The sequence below is a fragment of the Engraulis encrasicolus genome, chromosome 14 (genome assembly GCF_034702125.1).
Source record: "Engraulis encrasicolus isolate BLACKSEA-1 chromosome 14, IST_EnEncr_1.0, whole genome shotgun sequence".
Classification (NCBI taxonomy): domain Eukaryota; kingdom Metazoa; phylum Chordata; class Actinopteri; order Clupeiformes; family Engraulidae; genus Engraulis; species Engraulis encrasicolus.
The window spans coordinates 22590198-22606683 of record NC_085870.1 but is presented as its reverse complement, the minus strand read 5'-3'; the positions used below and the strand labels follow the sequence as shown (position 1 = coordinate 22606683).

Below are 16486 nucleotides of genomic sequence, written 5' to 3'. Positions count from 1 at the left end.
CACACACTAATATAGTGCAGTCAAAACATGAATAGCTAGCGCCCTCTGTTGGTTTACTGCTTGACTGGATGGGTGTAGACACCAGGCCCAATTTGATGTACACTGACCTACATTCAAAACACATCTAGAACAGTGGATGATGAGCATTAGACTATTTAAATCCTATAGAATGACCTCAGAAAGCATCAATGATGCTTTGCTATTTGTAGGCCGAATTTGTGTATAGGCTACAATTAGGGATTTATCTAGTGAGCCAATGCCTCATAAATGGACTAATCAGAATAGCAAATCTCAGATATTAATGTCGCTGCTTAACACCTATTGTCACAAACAGCCTGTTGGCCAGGGGTGGAGAACTTTTTTCAGTCGAGGGGCCACTTCATTGAGGGCCATAAAAGTCATCCGAGGGCTGTACTATGAACACAAACCAGTATTTCCCCTACACTTTAGGCCTATACTGAAGGCAGCCACCTTTAAAACAGACCCCACCTTCTCCTGGTCTCCTTATTGCAAATGTATTTTCTACCATTCCATTACAAAATATGGAATATTCATGTGATGCTGCATATAATAAAAGTACACCAGACTTCCCCACCCCTGCTGTAGGCTCTACACACTTACATATAACCAGCTGAACTAAAAGAAGAACTCTCTTCAGTTCAGTGAATAACTTTGGTACATTAGGCCTGTCTGGAGTCACGCCCAGAATTTGGCTCTCCACCTATCAGGATTGAGTTATGTTTTGAACGCGTGTAATGCAACTCGCTTGATTCAAGAGTCTTCAATGTTGGCCATCGGCTGCCTGCTACAAAGAAACCTAGAACTAGGGCCTCCCTAAAGCATGATGGCATTTCAGACGTTTGAAAGGGACAGACCACAAGTGTAGAAAGTTGTCGAATTTATTCACAATTCGAGTTGTTCATATACCAAATGGCACTGTTTAACGAAAATAAAGAGGGGGTACAGATCGTTTATCGCGTAACACAGTCACTTAAAAAAACAAAAGGACGAAAGCTACCGGTATACAAGACACTTTTCTTTATCATGAGAATATTAAGGCCATCTGGAATCAATACTCGCGCGACGTAATGTCCAACAACGAAAACCGGATTTTCTCTCTCTCTCTTTTTTTTTTTACAAAAATATATTTACAAAAACAATAATAGCAAGAACAAGTAAACCTATATATACACATCAGTTCATTTCACCCTCCTCGGGTTCACTTCTTTGTCTTCTTTGCCGTTGCCTTCTTCGCCGGCGCTTTCTTTGCCTTGGGTGCAGTCTTCGCTGCTGCGGGCTTCTTGGCGGCGGCTGGTTTCTTGGCGGCAGGTTTTTTGGCGACTTTTTTCTTGGGCGTCACTTTTGCGCTGGCTTTTTTCGCAGGCTTCGCAGTCTTCTTCGCAGGCTTTGCCGTCTTCTTGGCTGCTGGTTTAGCTGCCTTGGCGGGTTTGGCGACGGTCTTCTTTTTAGCAGCAGCAGCCTTCTTCTCGAACTTCTTTTTGTTGAGTTTGAACGAGCCGTTCGCCCCCGTCCCCTTGACTTGAATTAGCGTGTCATTCAGCAGCAGTGCTCGCACCGAATACCTCAGATACATCCTCCCGTTCTGCTGGTCGAACCAATCGGTTTTCTTGGCTTCCTTGTAGATTTTGACCAAGGACGAGCCATTTTTCTCACCGAGTGTGCGGACGGCGTCGATAACCAACTGGCTGTATTTGCCAGGCTGCCCCTTCTTGCCACCCTTGTTCTTTTTCTTCTTCTTGGCTCCTTCAACAGCCGCCGGTTTAGCTGCAGCCTTTTTGGGGGCGGCTGGGGCAGCTTCTGGAGCAGTTTCCACCTTCTCTGTTGCCATTGTGGATGTCGAAATTCTGGTCAATGCAAGCACAATCTTCGCGACTAGACTGCTGCCGAGTTGCACCTGCGGAAAGGGGGGCGGTTACCCGGTTTTATGCAGGAAGCGCGGACGTGATTGAGAACAACAACATGGATAGTCGGGGCACATAAGAAGTTGTGCTTTCTTGCTGCACTTTGCGAGTATTTTTTACTAATTCTGGTCATTTTACCCAGCACCAAACTTATCCTAGTTATGCTTACAGCGATGCTTTTCAGGATAGTACAGTGCTCCAGTTCATTTGTTCCTCAAAAATCGAAAAAACGGTGTAAGTAAAGAGCCTGCCCCGTGAACGCAGCGATAAAATGGGTGGGGGCTCTGGTTTTCGGCAAGAATAACTCCGATCTTAATGACTGTACAGTAATATGCATTGTCTTACCGCAAAGAGGAAAGGATAGACTACAAAATAGTATCCTATAGGCTGTGCATATGCGCTGTATTACTTAGTAATCATTTGTTTAATTTCGGAAAACTAACACATAAAACGCCCTCGCGTGGCTGCGCCATGGCAAAAAAGCCAAGTTTGGCTTCCTGTTACTCGTGGGCATTGAATCATTGATTTAATGACTTGACAGTACAGTTGATGTTTTAAAAAAAAACAGTAGGATTTCAGATCTCTATACAAATTCTGGGTTTTATTTCAATATTGATAACTTTATAGGCCTATGCGTCCATCACCACTATATCTTTGTTTTTGTATCTACAGCAGGGGTGGGGAACCTTTTTCATTCGAAGTGCCACTATGAACACAAACCACGATTTCACCCTGTACTTCAGGCCTATTGAAGGCAGCCACCTTTACACCACCTTCTCTAGGTCCCCTGAATATAGCTTAATTGTATTACATTCTAATTGTATGTACTTTCTAAGATTCTTTTTTCAACATGTCATATATTTCATGTGAGTCTAACATTAAAATTGTGTCGGGGGCTGAATAAAACTACTGAGACATGGGTTCCCCACCCCTGATCTACAGTAGGGGAGAACGGGGTAAGATGTAGCCTCGCGAGCCATCCTACGTACTTCCGCCAAAGGATTGGCTCCAAATACGAAATGAAATGGTAGTATTATGGGATGGTCAGGACCAGGCTAAGTAAGATGAGACACTTTTTACATTTTTTCGTTACAGCTAAGCGATGAAGGCGTATTTGGTTAAAATGTTCACATCATACCAAATTTCAAAGTGTCCTGTTACTATTAGAGAAAGAATTAATTGATAAACTGTCATGGTTACAATGATATTGCCTTTTAAAAATATATTTTTCAGGTGGCTCATCTTACCCTGTAACTAATGAATCTATGAAATAAAACAACTAAAGCAACAGAAATATGCCCAAAAAATACATATTGTGGGCCCTTACAGCTTTGTTTGAATACAATGGCGAACAATGCAGAGTGCAATGTAGAAGAAAGTTAATATTATTGTTTGAATTGGCTGAAACATGCATAAAGTCATTCACCTCAACTCACCTGGGTATGATATGAAAGAAATTATCTGATTATGCTGAAATATCATAACATGGTGTTCAACCATTATACATCCCATTAGGATAAGAGGCTCATATTACCCAGATACCAAAATTATGTAAATAAATGCTCATAAAATTATCATATAAGTGCAAAAAGACTTAAAATATCACTCATATAGTAGCTTATTAAGTAACATGTCAGACATGATGAGACAAAAATTGTTCTATTTTTGTTTTCTCTAAATAATCCATGTTTTGAATATACATGGAATTCACTTAAAGGGACACTGAGAGATTTTTAGTTGTTTATTTCCAGAATTCATGCTGCCAATTCACTGTTACCTTTTTCATGAATACTTACCACCACCATCAAATTCTAGTATTAAGTTCTAGAGTATTAAGTATTAATTAAGTATTAGTATTAAGTTCAAATTCTAAGTATTCATTATGACTGGGAAAATTGAATTTTTCATACATGAAAAGGGGGATCTTCTCCATGGTCCGCCATTTTGAATTTCCAAAAATAGCCATTATTAGCTGCAAAAATGACTCTACTTGGACCATACTAGAAAATATTTGTTTATTACTTAGAAAACTTTCATGTAAAGATCAAATTTGGCAATTGGCACCCCAGTTTCAATGAGCAGCATAGTTGCAGTACCCTTTTTGACCATTTCCTGCAGTGTCCCTTTAAAGAGCAAAAAAACACCTGTTTTCACAAATATCTCTCTCGCCAAATTTGGCGCATGCTTCACTTTTTCACAGGTGTTAAAGCGATGGTTCGGAGTAGAATCACCCTAATGCCATTTGAACCGTGACACCCATCCACCTTTACACCCGAAGTGTTTTCTGCCGCAGACTTACATCAACAGAGTTGCCGTGTTATTCGATGTTTATTCCGGTTAGCTTGACTCAAGCGCATATGGATACTGGGCACCGTCTCCAAACTTTCCCCACAAAAATAACATGTCATTACACCAAACTTCTGCAGTAGCACAAATATGGTCTGTACTCACGAAACGAAGCATTTGGAAGTTTGGAAATAGTCCAGGAGTTTAGTATTATCAACACAAGCTGAATAGCTTCTCTGCTGCTAAAGCTGTGCCAACGTTACTTCCGTCATATGAGACAAGCCCGTAAAAGTCTTCAACAAACTTCCAGACGAGAGTGTTAAAAAAGTTTTCACTGAATTGTGATTAAGGCTTATCTTTTCAAGGCAATACTTAAAAGATATTTCAAATCGTACCTACTATCAATTAGACAAGGATTTTCGTTATCAATACTGATGCTGAATTCACTTTTCATTGTGCATATTATGAGCTTCGTTGAGGACTCTTACATGCTTGTCTTAGATGACGGAAGTAACGTTGGCGCAGCTTTAGCAGCAGAGAAGCTATTCGGCTTGTGTTGATAATAATAAACTCCTGGACTATTTCCAAACTTCCAAATGCTTCGTTTCGTGAGTACAGACCATATTTGTGCTACTGCAGAAGTTTGGTGTCATGACATGTTATTTTTGTGGGGAAAGTTTGGAGACGGTGCCCAGTATCCATATGCGCTTGAGTCAAGCTAACCGGAATAAACATCGAATAACACGGCAACTCTATTGATGTAAGCCTGCGGCAGAAAACACTTCGGGTGTAAAGGTGGATGGGTGTCACGGTTCAAATGCCATTAGGGTGATTCTACTCCGGACCATCGCTTTAAAGGATTTCCACCACCTTAGAATGTGGTGACATGTTAAAATGTATTCACCTTTTTCGAGAAAAAGGGGGTGGCTCATCTTACCTCGTGGCTCATCTTACCCCGGTCTCCCCTATGTCTTGTATCTATGTATCTGATGTAAACTGTCAGACACTTTAATTTCTCTCTACTAAATCAGCAGTAAGCCTAAGATGTATCATACTACCATACCATCAGCATTAACATCAATATTAATTTCAGCCTGTTTGAAAGAAGAAGGAAAATATGTGTGTGTGTGTGGGTTTTGGGGGGGGGGGGGGGTGGCATAAGCACTCAGTCATGATTCTGGAGCCATTTCTTTGCTGGAAGGCCTATTTGGCACTGCTGCCTATGGAAGATGACGACCAACGGCAGAAAGCAGTCACGCAGCGTTACAGGAACATACACAATAGGTGAAGCACAGTCAGTCACGAGGAAATAATCAAGGTTTTAGAAAAGCAAAATATTTTATTAAACCTAACTGATACATTTCCATTTCTATAAAAATATATACATCAACATGTGACATTAAAGAAAATACACTAGGAAGAGAGATCCTTGTGTGTTTATATAAAAAAATATATATACATCAACGTGTGACTGAGACATGAGACATTACAGAAAATACACTAGAAAGAGAGATTCTTGTGTGTTTGATGCGGATATGTAAGATTGTCAGATTTGGGGTTGTTCAAATGTGCAATATTCATGTGTGATTACCAACATTTGACATAAGCTTACACAAGTTAGTCAACTCCATGCTTTGACATTCTCGTATTGTCTGAATGAGATACTAATGAATGATTATGATGGAACAGTGTCACATGATACACAAAATATGTACAGCTCAATGATGTGTTGGGGAGGGGGGGATACTAAGAAGCTGGTTCTGTGGTATACGAGGTTAAGTTAATCTTGTAGTAGGGGTAAATCATCTAATAGAGGAGCCTGGAGTCTTCATTTCCCAAACTAAATGATGCCTGCAGGTCGATCTATTAGTAGGTTTACCACTTCCTGTAGCTGAACGAAGTCTGGTTTATCATTCAACCATGTTCTTAGTATACCCCACAGCTCTTGTACGTGAAATGTACAACGGTGGTGTAGTTGGACCAATTGTTTCTACAAGCCATTCAGGCGACCAAAGTGGTTTTGTCTGAGAATGGTTATATAAACAACACAGGCAAATAAATGCAGTTGATCATTTTGGGGCGCAATCACTATCCAACACTCCTGTCTATTCATACGTACATTCATACTGACATGCATGCGCGAGCACACATACGCGCAAACCACTGGGGGTGACCTTGTGCTGAAGAACAAGTCCATGGGGTATGCTGTGGCCATTTTCCACCTCTTTTAGAGTGAGGAGTCTGCACACTTAAAATCCTTTTTTCTATCTTACTTTATTCCAAGGCATGATGGAAACGCCATCCTATCCTGCCATTGAATAAAGAAACAGAATACAGAAATAAGGATTTTAAGTGTGCAGACTCCTCACTCTAAAATTACTATCGTCAGCCTTTGTCCTGCACCTTTTCCTGGGATGTGCACAATCTTCAGCTTCAACCAAACATGTCCTTCCTCTGCCCACTAGGACTGGGTACCCGCTATGCTTAGGCGGCCTTCACTCCAGGAAGGCGTCGAGGGTCATGCTAGCCGGCAGCTTTCCCATTGGTGGACGCGAAACCTTCTTCCTCTTGACTGCCTTGACTGCCAGGGGGCGGATCTCTGACAGCGGCGACTGGTGCGAAGAGCGGAAGTTAGGGAGAAAACATTCTTTGCAAGAGAAGCCCCTAACTGAAAATGTGCATGCTAAGAAGGCACACTGTGGCGACTGGAGAAAACGTAAGAAGTCATGGAGCGAGCATTCAGGAGACCACCAGAGCTAAACCAAAGACCAAGACGAGGCCAGACTAAAGCAGCTGGGTAACTTCTTTGAAGTTGAAGACGATTCTCTCCTCATCCAAGGAGCATCTTCAGTCCTGCTGATACTTCTCCAGACCCCTCCCTTTAAACCCAGGTGGTTTTCAGGCCGACCAGATCGGAGTCTGTGCCGGTGCCGGTGCCCGCACCAGTTCCGTTGGGCATGAAAGTGTTTATCTGCCAACCGCCCATGTTCATAACGGGCTCTGAACTTTATCCGCACGTGACTGTCTAACCAGGATGAACCTGCTGACTGCCACGTTGTCCTCACGGTTCCCGGAGAAAAAACAAGTATTTTGCGGTTCACATTAGAAAGCAACTTTCCGGTTTGCCAAAGCTCAGATCTGTGGCGATTAGGTGCAGGAGTGGGCACGGGCACGGGCACGGGCACGGGCACAGTTCTCAGTCTGCCTGAATGCGCCACTAGAGGAGTAACTCCAAGCATTTACCCATCTCGGCAGAACTGAAGATGCTTCTTGGATAAAGAGTGAAATGCATTCAAACTGAAGTCAAGAAGCCATCCAGTCGCTTACAGCCAAAACTCTTGGGACCTGGATGAATGAGGATGTTCGCAGGCAGACAGTGCTAAATGAAAATGGGCATGCGAAAAACCAAACAGTGGGAACTCGAGTAAATGCCAGAAGATACTGAGAAAGATTCTTTAAATGTGCACCATGTCATATTTTTAGTAGTTCATGTCCAGAATCCATGCTGCCCATTCACAAATGTTACCTTTTTAAGAAATACTTACCACCACCATCAAATTGTAAGTATTCAATATGACTGAGAAAATTGCACTTTCCATACATGAAAAGGGGGATCTTCTCTATGGTCCGCCATTTTGAATGTCCAGAAATAGACATTTTTAGCAGCAAAACTTGTACTTTGGTCATACTGGTAAATACTAGTTTGTTACTTTGTAAATATTAATGAAAAGATAAGATTTGGCAAAGGCAGCATAGTTTCAATGAGCAGCATAGTTGCAATACCTACTCTGGCCACAATCTTACACGGTGCACCTTTAAACGTGCAAACTTGGCATTTTTGCACTAAGCCTCTTCCGATTTATGTGACGATGCCAAAAGGATACAGGCTGGAAAAACTTGGTCCTTCCTCCAAGGCCATCATACCCAGTCCTCACCTGAAAACACGCAAGTGCACACACACACCATTTTTAAGAAAATGTGAGATAAGTGAGTGTTCAAATGAACGTGAACAAGAGCAGAAGAAAGTGACGAACCACCACAAACGAATGTACCAACGAACAGACGTACAGTACAGACACACAACAAACTTGGACGATCACGTAACCTCCTTGGTGAAGGTAATAAAAAGCACTGACCCAACATGGTATTTGCACTTATTGTTCTGTATATTTAATTTGCTATATGTGCAAGTGTTGTGGTATGCGGCAATTCTGTCCTCAATTGTACATATAAGTCACTTTGGATAAAAGCACCTGCCAAATGTGGTGTGTGTGTGTGTGTGTGTGTGTGTGTGTGTGTGTGTGTGTGTGTGTGTGTGTGTGTGTGTGTGTGTGTGTGTGTGTGTGTGTGTGTGTGTATTAATGGCTGGTCTTACAGCGCCAGGTTTGCTGTGGGGATCCAGCATGCTGCCAAAGGCTTTCCTCCTGAACAGATGAGAATTCCTTAAAAATGGATCCATAGGGTCCTCCTTAACTTGGGATTTCTGTGGATTCATGTAGACATGAGAGAAACACACACACACACACACACACACACACACACACACACACACACACACACACACACACACACGGAAACACACACACACACACACACACACACACACACACACACACACACACACACACACACACACACACACACACACACACACACACGGAAACACACACGGAAACACACACGGAAACACACACACACACACACACACACACACAGTATTTACGGGGTCAGGGGAAGGCTCTGGAAAATGTATTGGATGGAATCAACCTCCGGTACAAAACATTGTTCCATTTTCAAGACGGGAGAAAGTACCTTAGCAGCATCAGACGTGTTGCCTGAGTGGAATGGGGATGCTCTGTGTGATGGGGAAACAAAGAGGTTTTATGTCAACATTTACTTTCTTCAGACACTTCCAAAATCAGTTCATTTGACCTGACCATTTGATGGAAAACATTCTCACAGCAAGCTTAGTTAACAGCATTTTTTTCATGACTATGAGTGTACATTTTGAGACAGGCCTGCCACGGGCAACGCGCTAACTACGTAATCCTACATTGTGCCCCTTTAAGGGGCTACAAATGCATCAAAAGTGTGTGTGTGTGTGAGTTGAGGGTCACCCTGTGGAGTCCAGGCGCATCTTCTTGGCAGGGGCCTGACTATGAGAGGGCTTGTGCTCCACCGGCTCAGGGGTCGGAACATCAAACGTCAGATTCAGGTCGATGTCCTGCTCGTTGTCCGGGCGATGGAGGCGGGGTTTCAGTTCCAAGGGGGCGGGGCTGCAAATGGAAAAAGAGCCGGTTTAAGACTTAAACATATCAAATTTCGGGGCGTTTTCATGTGTTTTACAGTAAATCCATTTCCACAAACAAAAAATATTCTCCTGTGAAATTAAATCAATCAACACAGTATGAAGTGTTATATTACGTTGCGTTATTGTGCAGGTGGGGCTACTGTATGTTTGGCATTTTGTCACCGCACAGGATAAGAAAAATAACTTTTAAAGTGGGTGGGGCAGAATAAGGATAAAGAGTATTCAGATGTGATGTGTATTCATCAGACATACCTTTCAAATACCAGTCTGCTAATAGCGTCATTGGTGCGGTTAGGTGTGCTGAGGGTCTTCTGTAGGATCTCCACTTTCTTCTTCAAACTCTAAAAAACAAGCACACACACACACACACACACACACACAGGACTTAAAGCCTATATTGGTGTATTTTTTATTAATATTATGATTTTTTTAGATTTGTTTTGGTCTTTTTCGACTTTATTTGATAGGACGGTGCGAGAGGTGGACAGGAGACGAATTGGGAGAGAGACGGGGAGGGCCGGGAATCGAACCCGGGTCAGCCGCATGGCAGGCGAGTGCACTACCGGTTGGCCACGGCAGGGCCGGCGTGGCTTTATTATTAATCAATAACAACACACAGAAAATGATCTTCAACATTATGGGGCAGTCATGGGTAAGCGGTTAGGGCGCCAGACTTGTAGCCCAATGGTTGCCAGTTCAACTCCCAAACTTCCAGGTTGGTGGGGGGAGTAATTTACCAATGCTCTCCCCCATCCTCCTCCATGACTGAGGTAACCTGAGAGAATGGTACCGTCCCGCCACACTGCTCCCTTTGGGTGCTGCCCCCTTGCACGGGTGAGGCATAAATGCTATTTCGTTGTGTGCAGTGTGCAGTGAACACTTGTGTGCTGTGGAGTACTGCGTCACAATGACAATGGGAGATGGACTTTCCCAGTTGCGCTCGCTTTCTTTCAGATCATGCAATTAGGTGGAGGGTGATGACATGCTCATGGTGAGATCAGGAGGCATTTCTTCCACAAATGTAAAGGTTTAGAACCACTGATATGCCAGCTTTGCATAAAGTCAGTGAAAACAAACATAACATGGATAAAATGACAATTACTCGCTCAATTCAATAGTCCTGCAATGGTGGCAGTGCGTGATCCTCCTACCGTGATTTCTTTGTCAGCATTTCGCAGGTCCTTCTGAGTAGCAAGCATCTCCTCTTTCGCGTGGTTCATCTCATTGGTTGCTTTCTGCAACTACATGTCAGACAAAACTACATTTAAAAAATCTTTAAATGTTACAGAAAAGCAAAAATTGTTTTGCATTTGAACTACACGTGCACAGGTTAGAAGCTACTGGGACAAAAGGAACAGCTCATTTACAGTAATTACACAGAGAAAAAAATGTTCGAAACAAAAAGTGTGGATTGAGGAGCTTCAGACTTTGTTTGCTACAATCAGTGTAACACAAAAGGTTGATTTGACAGTGATAAATTCGGATTTTTTTTTAAAGAATAGCCAACAAGACACACATTAATATTACATAACATTATATTACACTTAGCTGACGCTTTTATCCAAAGTGGCTTACAATTAATTGCAGGGTATTGATTACAGTCCCTGGAGCAGTGTGGGGTTAGTTGCCTTGCTCAAGGGCACTTCAGCCATGGATGGAGGTGAAGGGAGAGGTTATGGTGGGAGTTGAATCTGTAAACCTACGATCTTACCTTGTTGTTAGACATGAAAACTTCTCTTCTGAGTTTCTCACACATGTCATTGGTGGAGCGGAAGCTGCTTTTCAGGTTGTCATATTCCCTAACACACACACACACACACACACACACACACACACACACACACACACACACACACACACACACACACACACACACACACACACACACACACACACACACACATCATTTTGTTTGTCATCATTGGGTGCTACAAACATAAGGCATGTCATTTGTGAAAAGAAGTGTGTGTGTGTGTGCGTGTGAATGTTTACTTCTTGAGGGAGACGCAGTAGATGGAGAGCTGTTCCACGGCTGATTGTCCGACTCCTAAATCGGTAATCATTGCTTCCACTTCAGCCCTCTGACCCTGCAACACTGTATCTAGACTACACGGGAAAACAAACAGACACAGACACAGACACAGACACAGACACACAGACAGACAGACACACACACACACACACACACACACACACCTCAATTGATAAGATACAGAAAACATTACAATAGACATTGATGCATACATTGCCACTTTTACCCAAAGCGACTTAGTTATTTACAGGCTATTGGTTTCAGTTCCTGGAGCAGTATGGGCTGAGGTGCCATGCTCCAGTGGAAGGGTGGGATTTAAACCTGCAATCCTATGATCTAAAGCCCATCTCCTTAACCACTAGACCACAGCCATGGTACAAAGCACCCATGCCTCGTCACAATTTAAGAGACACATATGTATCCAGTGGGGGAGTGTCCACATTGAGCAAGATGACAGGTGTGTGGACATTAACCTGCAGCAGAGCAGGAGTCTCTGTATTTCCAATGTGTTTCTCAAGCGTTTCTAAAGTGTGTGTGTGTGTGTCTGTGTCTGTGTGTGTGTGTGTGTGTGTGTGTGTGTGTGTGTGTGTTCAAAGTTGCTAAGTACTGCTCAATCTCTGAGGACATCTGAAGAATGAGGTGCCAGAGTCCGACCATTCCTTACTGGCTGTTGTGAAATTACTTCCATTATCAATATTTGGATCTGTAATGGCTTCCTCCGTATTGAGATCCAAATAAAAGTACTTAAAGCGATGGTTCGGAGTAGAATCACCCTAATGCCATTTGAACCGTGACACCCATCCACCTTTACACCCGAAGTGTTTTCTGCCGCAGAAGCTGGGACTGTCCACTTATTGTAAGGTTTGTGTTTTAGTCCACAGCCAGGATATATGCACGAGTGTGGCATCGTCTTCTATTTATTAAATGTGGTAAAATTTAAATCCGAAGTGGTTAATTTCAAGTTGTAGCGCAAGCTGTCTTTTTGAGTTTTCCGCCTTCCGGACTCACGTGTATTTGTTTCCATCAACAAAGTCCCAGCTGGAGGAAGTGACGTCGACGGATGTTTAGCAGCAGAAAAGCTAATCGTCTCGTGTGTTGTTACTAATAAACTCCTGGACTATGTACAAAGTTTCAAATTCATCTTTTTGTGAGTACAAACCACATTTGTTATACTGTAGAAGTTTGGTGTCATGACATGTTATTTTTGTGGGGAAAGTTTGGAGACGGTGCCCAGTATCCATATGCGCTTGAGTCAAGCTATCCGGAATAAACATCGAATAACACGGCAACTCTGTTGATGTAAGCCTGCGGCAGAAAACACTTCGCGTGTAAAGGTGGATGGGTGTCACGGTTCAAATGGCATTAGGGTGATTCTACTCCGAACCATCGCTTTAAGTCTGTGAGTGAGTGTATGGGTGGCAAATGCATGCAATAACACAGTATACGTATAGGTGCATATTCTGCACTTTCAGTCAACTTTATAGTTGTGACATTGTGATATATACAGTGTAAATGGGTGGTTGACGTGACGCCTTGTTTTTTCGTAACATTGGTTAAAAACCTACAAAACTGTTATTTTTCCTTTAAAAACAAATGTCAATGAAAGAAGATGTGGTACATTATGTTTCATATTAGTCTTAGATGAGAAGAAACATTTTTGTTAAGATTTATGTAAAGGTTTATATGTCAAATATCCTGCGGTGTGACTGTAACATTAATGAAACCTGGAATATAATATATATATAAATTAACCAACAACATTTTGAATAATGTATGAAGCATTTGGCATGATTGCATAAATATTCTATTGCATAAAAAACTCAAGACAGTAATATTAACTAGTCTACAAGTTCAATTTCGTAACACAAATTGCATCCTGTGGGGTGACATGTATGTCAATGTTTGTGAACGGGCAGCTGCAAGGCCAACTACAAGGGTCTTAAAGACTGGCTCCTTACCAGTCAGTACCTCAGTTATTGGAGAGTGCTGTGGAAGTTTAAGGTGACTATTGACCTCTTAATATGTCTTCATATTGCAATGTTTTTGTCACGCAATGCTTAGGTTCATTTTATGGTGTCCTGTGGTGTGACTGCTCTTATAGAGGGAAAGAAAGGTTTTTATAAATGAAAGCACATATTAAGATAAAACACAATATCATTATCAAGTTAGCGTGAGCTCAGATGTCAGTCATGTATACAACAGGATTAAAATGGCCATAATGCAGTGAATTTCCTGCGGTGTGACATGCCTATGCAATGTGTTGATGCAGGACACATTTTCCCAAAAATGGCTAAAATTGGGCGAAATTCCACGGACCACTAAGTGCTTTATTTTTTTCTAATTTTCTTCCATCAATTTTTTCAGGAATTGGAATAACTTTTTCTTTTAAATTGTGTTACGCCCTTAAACGTCAACCACCCAAATACATGTGGATGATCATGATATTAATATCTTATATGTGTGTTGAGTGTCTCCATTTGGAGTGAGAATCTACCTCTCGTAAGTCTTGAGTTTGACTCGAAGTTGTCGAGCTTCCTCTTTTGCAGCCTTGGCATCATGATGCTGCTTCTCCAGGCTCCTCAGCTCGTTCTGTTATGGCCCATTCAAATCCATTACATTACACTTTGCTCACAATTAGTTATTTAGGTACAGGGTATTGGTTACAGGCCCTGGGGTTGGGGTTTGGTGCCTAAGTCAAGGGCACTTCAGCCATGGATGACAGTGCTGGCTGGTCTTTGAACCTGCAAGAGCTGTTACGTGTATAAATGAAGCTGCTCGATTTTGTGTCAAAATACTTAAGAGATTGATAGTTGGAACGTAACCGCCTTGAATGTAGGGTATGAATGGGCTTAACGTGTGCCCGTCATGGAGCAGCCGTGGCCTTATGGATAGAGCGCTGACCTTTAGATCAGAGGGTTGCAGGTTCAAATCCCATACTTACCAGCACTGTCATCCATGGCTGAAGTGCTCTTGAGTAAGGGTGGGATATAGACTATGCATGGGCCGGGGCTTTACACATACAGCTAAGTCAGAGATGTCAAACTGAAGCCCCGGGGGCCTAACTTCATCAGCAGAGACAATGCTGTGGTGGTGATCTTATTTGCCTCTTGCAGTAATAGTCCAGTGATGTCACATTTGAGTGAATGTGGAGGTGCTTACCTTTAGTACCGTGCAGACCATTTCTTTATCTCCAATGTCCTTCTTCAGACGCTCCAAGTCAACCTTCAGCTTCTCCACCGTCAGCTTCAAACTCTCGATGAGCTTCTGCCTGTCTCGACAATCTTTGTCTTCACCAACAAACACAGAAAAATACATGAATGGCATGGCACATTATCAGGGTAAAAGCAGCAGCATTTGCTTTGAATAGAAGTGATGTTCAAAACTTGAGCATGTGTCACCTCTGGAGCTTAGTACAGCCTTCAGTCGATTCAATTCATTCTGAAAGATAATAAGGACAGAAGGCAATACTTCAATTCAGAAATCAAATCTTTATTTGTGCATGTTCTAACACTCCGATAGAAAAAAACAATATATAAGAACAATCTTCTACTACACAAGATATTCAGCAACCCTCACCTGTAAATTTTCTGGGTCCACTTCAGCCCCTTCCTCCTCTCCTCCGATGTCAAAAAAAAGCTTGCTGATAATGTGTCTTGTGCTGACCTATCACACAAATACACGTATTTAAACTGTCATGTTCAACACGGATAGTCATTTAATATAAGAGGCACTCAAGTTCAAAAGCATATTGTGTTTCAGTTGGTACTATACCTGTTTCCTGCATTGTGGACAGGTTTTGTTGGGAGCCGTCTGAAACCACTGCTGCAAACTGTACACATAACATTATACTGAACAGACTTTATTATCCAAAGCGACATTCAATAAGGACATTCACTGTAAAATTAAGTGTATATAGGAATACAAAGTAGGCTACAGCATCATACCTACAGGAAGTAGTACAAAGCCCAATGTCAACATACAGCATGGCGGAGCTGTAATACACCGGTGATGTTCGCTTACCACTCGTGGTGAAAAGTGTGCCCGCAATGGATGGCAGCAACATCTCTTGAGTGGTCAAAGAAGTCCGAACAGATGGTGCAGTATGCCCTAATAGGCATTCTCAGAGCGATAGTTCACTGCAGAAACACACAATCAGCTACATGCGTTAGCAACCATAGGTTGTTTACACGACAAAGTTGTCAATGGGATAGGTCTTTGTCTTCACATATTGATTCAAGAATGTCCTTAATCACAACTGGTTAATAATTACCAATACTGTAGTATGGTATGATAGTTCACGATGTTGGTGCGGGTGCCAACAACAGTAGAGCTCTAAATGCAAAATTGCATAAGAGCTGGTTGGAATTCTCGTTCGCATACTGACCTGGCGTAATTCGTTAGTTGACTGTAATATATCACCGTAATCCTGACGCTGTTAAGTATCCAGCATTAGCATTTAATCACAAATTTTATCGTTTCGTTTGATAATAACAACTGCCAGGACATTTTCGTGTATTCGCTTTCGTAAGTATGCCCGCGTTCAATTCAAACTACCGGTGTTAGTCCGGAAGTTGCGTAAAAGTCACTTGGACTTGATGAGCTAAAAGTCCCAGCCAATACACCAGCCAGGTCCAAACCTGCTGCATCCACCTTGTAAACAGACTGTTTTATGAAGAGAGCGACTTTTGTAAGGTCCTACAATATAAATAAATACATTAAAATAAGTAAATACATCAATAAATAAAGGTATACAAATTAGTAAGATCAAGTTTGGGTTTGCTGTTCTTATCACCATACCAAGACTTCAAGAAAATGAAGAGAGGAAGAATAAGGATGATTTCTTTCTTTCTTTCTTTCTTTCTTTCTTTCTTTCTTTCTTTCTTTCTTTCTTTCTTTTATTGCTTCTGAGGAAGAATCTGGATAGCCTTGAAATAA

The 16486-nt window shown here is 42.0% G+C and overlaps 2 protein-coding genes across 2 annotated transcripts; both read right to left on the bottom strand.

Annotated features, from left to right (window-relative positions):
* Positions 1 to 883: 883 nt before the first annotated feature.
* Positions 884 to 1933, bottom strand: LOC134462280 (histone H1.10). Its single transcript, XM_063215215.1, has one exon. The coding sequence runs from the start codon at positions 1847 to 1849 to the stop codon at positions 1220 to 1222; it is 630 nt and encodes a 209-aa protein (XP_063071285.1). The 5' UTR covers positions 1850 to 1933; the 3' UTR covers positions 884 to 1219.
* A 3596-nt stretch (positions 1934 to 5529) lies between these two features.
* Positions 5530 to 16084, bottom strand: traip (TRAF-interacting protein). The gene is made up of 16 exons (XM_063216409.1): positions 15936 to 16084; positions 15572 to 15687; positions 15323 to 15380; positions 15128 to 15214; positions 14950 to 14989; positions 14711 to 14838; positions 14046 to 14140; positions 11512 to 11625; positions 11231 to 11318; positions 10671 to 10760; positions 9772 to 9860; positions 9326 to 9484; positions 9021 to 9063; positions 8584 to 8691; positions 8093 to 8143; positions 5530 to 6820 (listed from the first exon to the last, which is right to left on the bottom strand). Exons 2-16 carry the CDS (start codon positions 15667 to 15669, stop codon positions 6704 to 6706), a joined length of 1365 nt encoding a protein of 454 aa, XP_063072479.1. The 5' UTR covers positions 15670 to 15687; positions 15936 to 16084; the 3' UTR covers positions 5530 to 6703.
* Between the last annotated feature and the right edge of the window lie 402 nt (positions 16085 to 16486).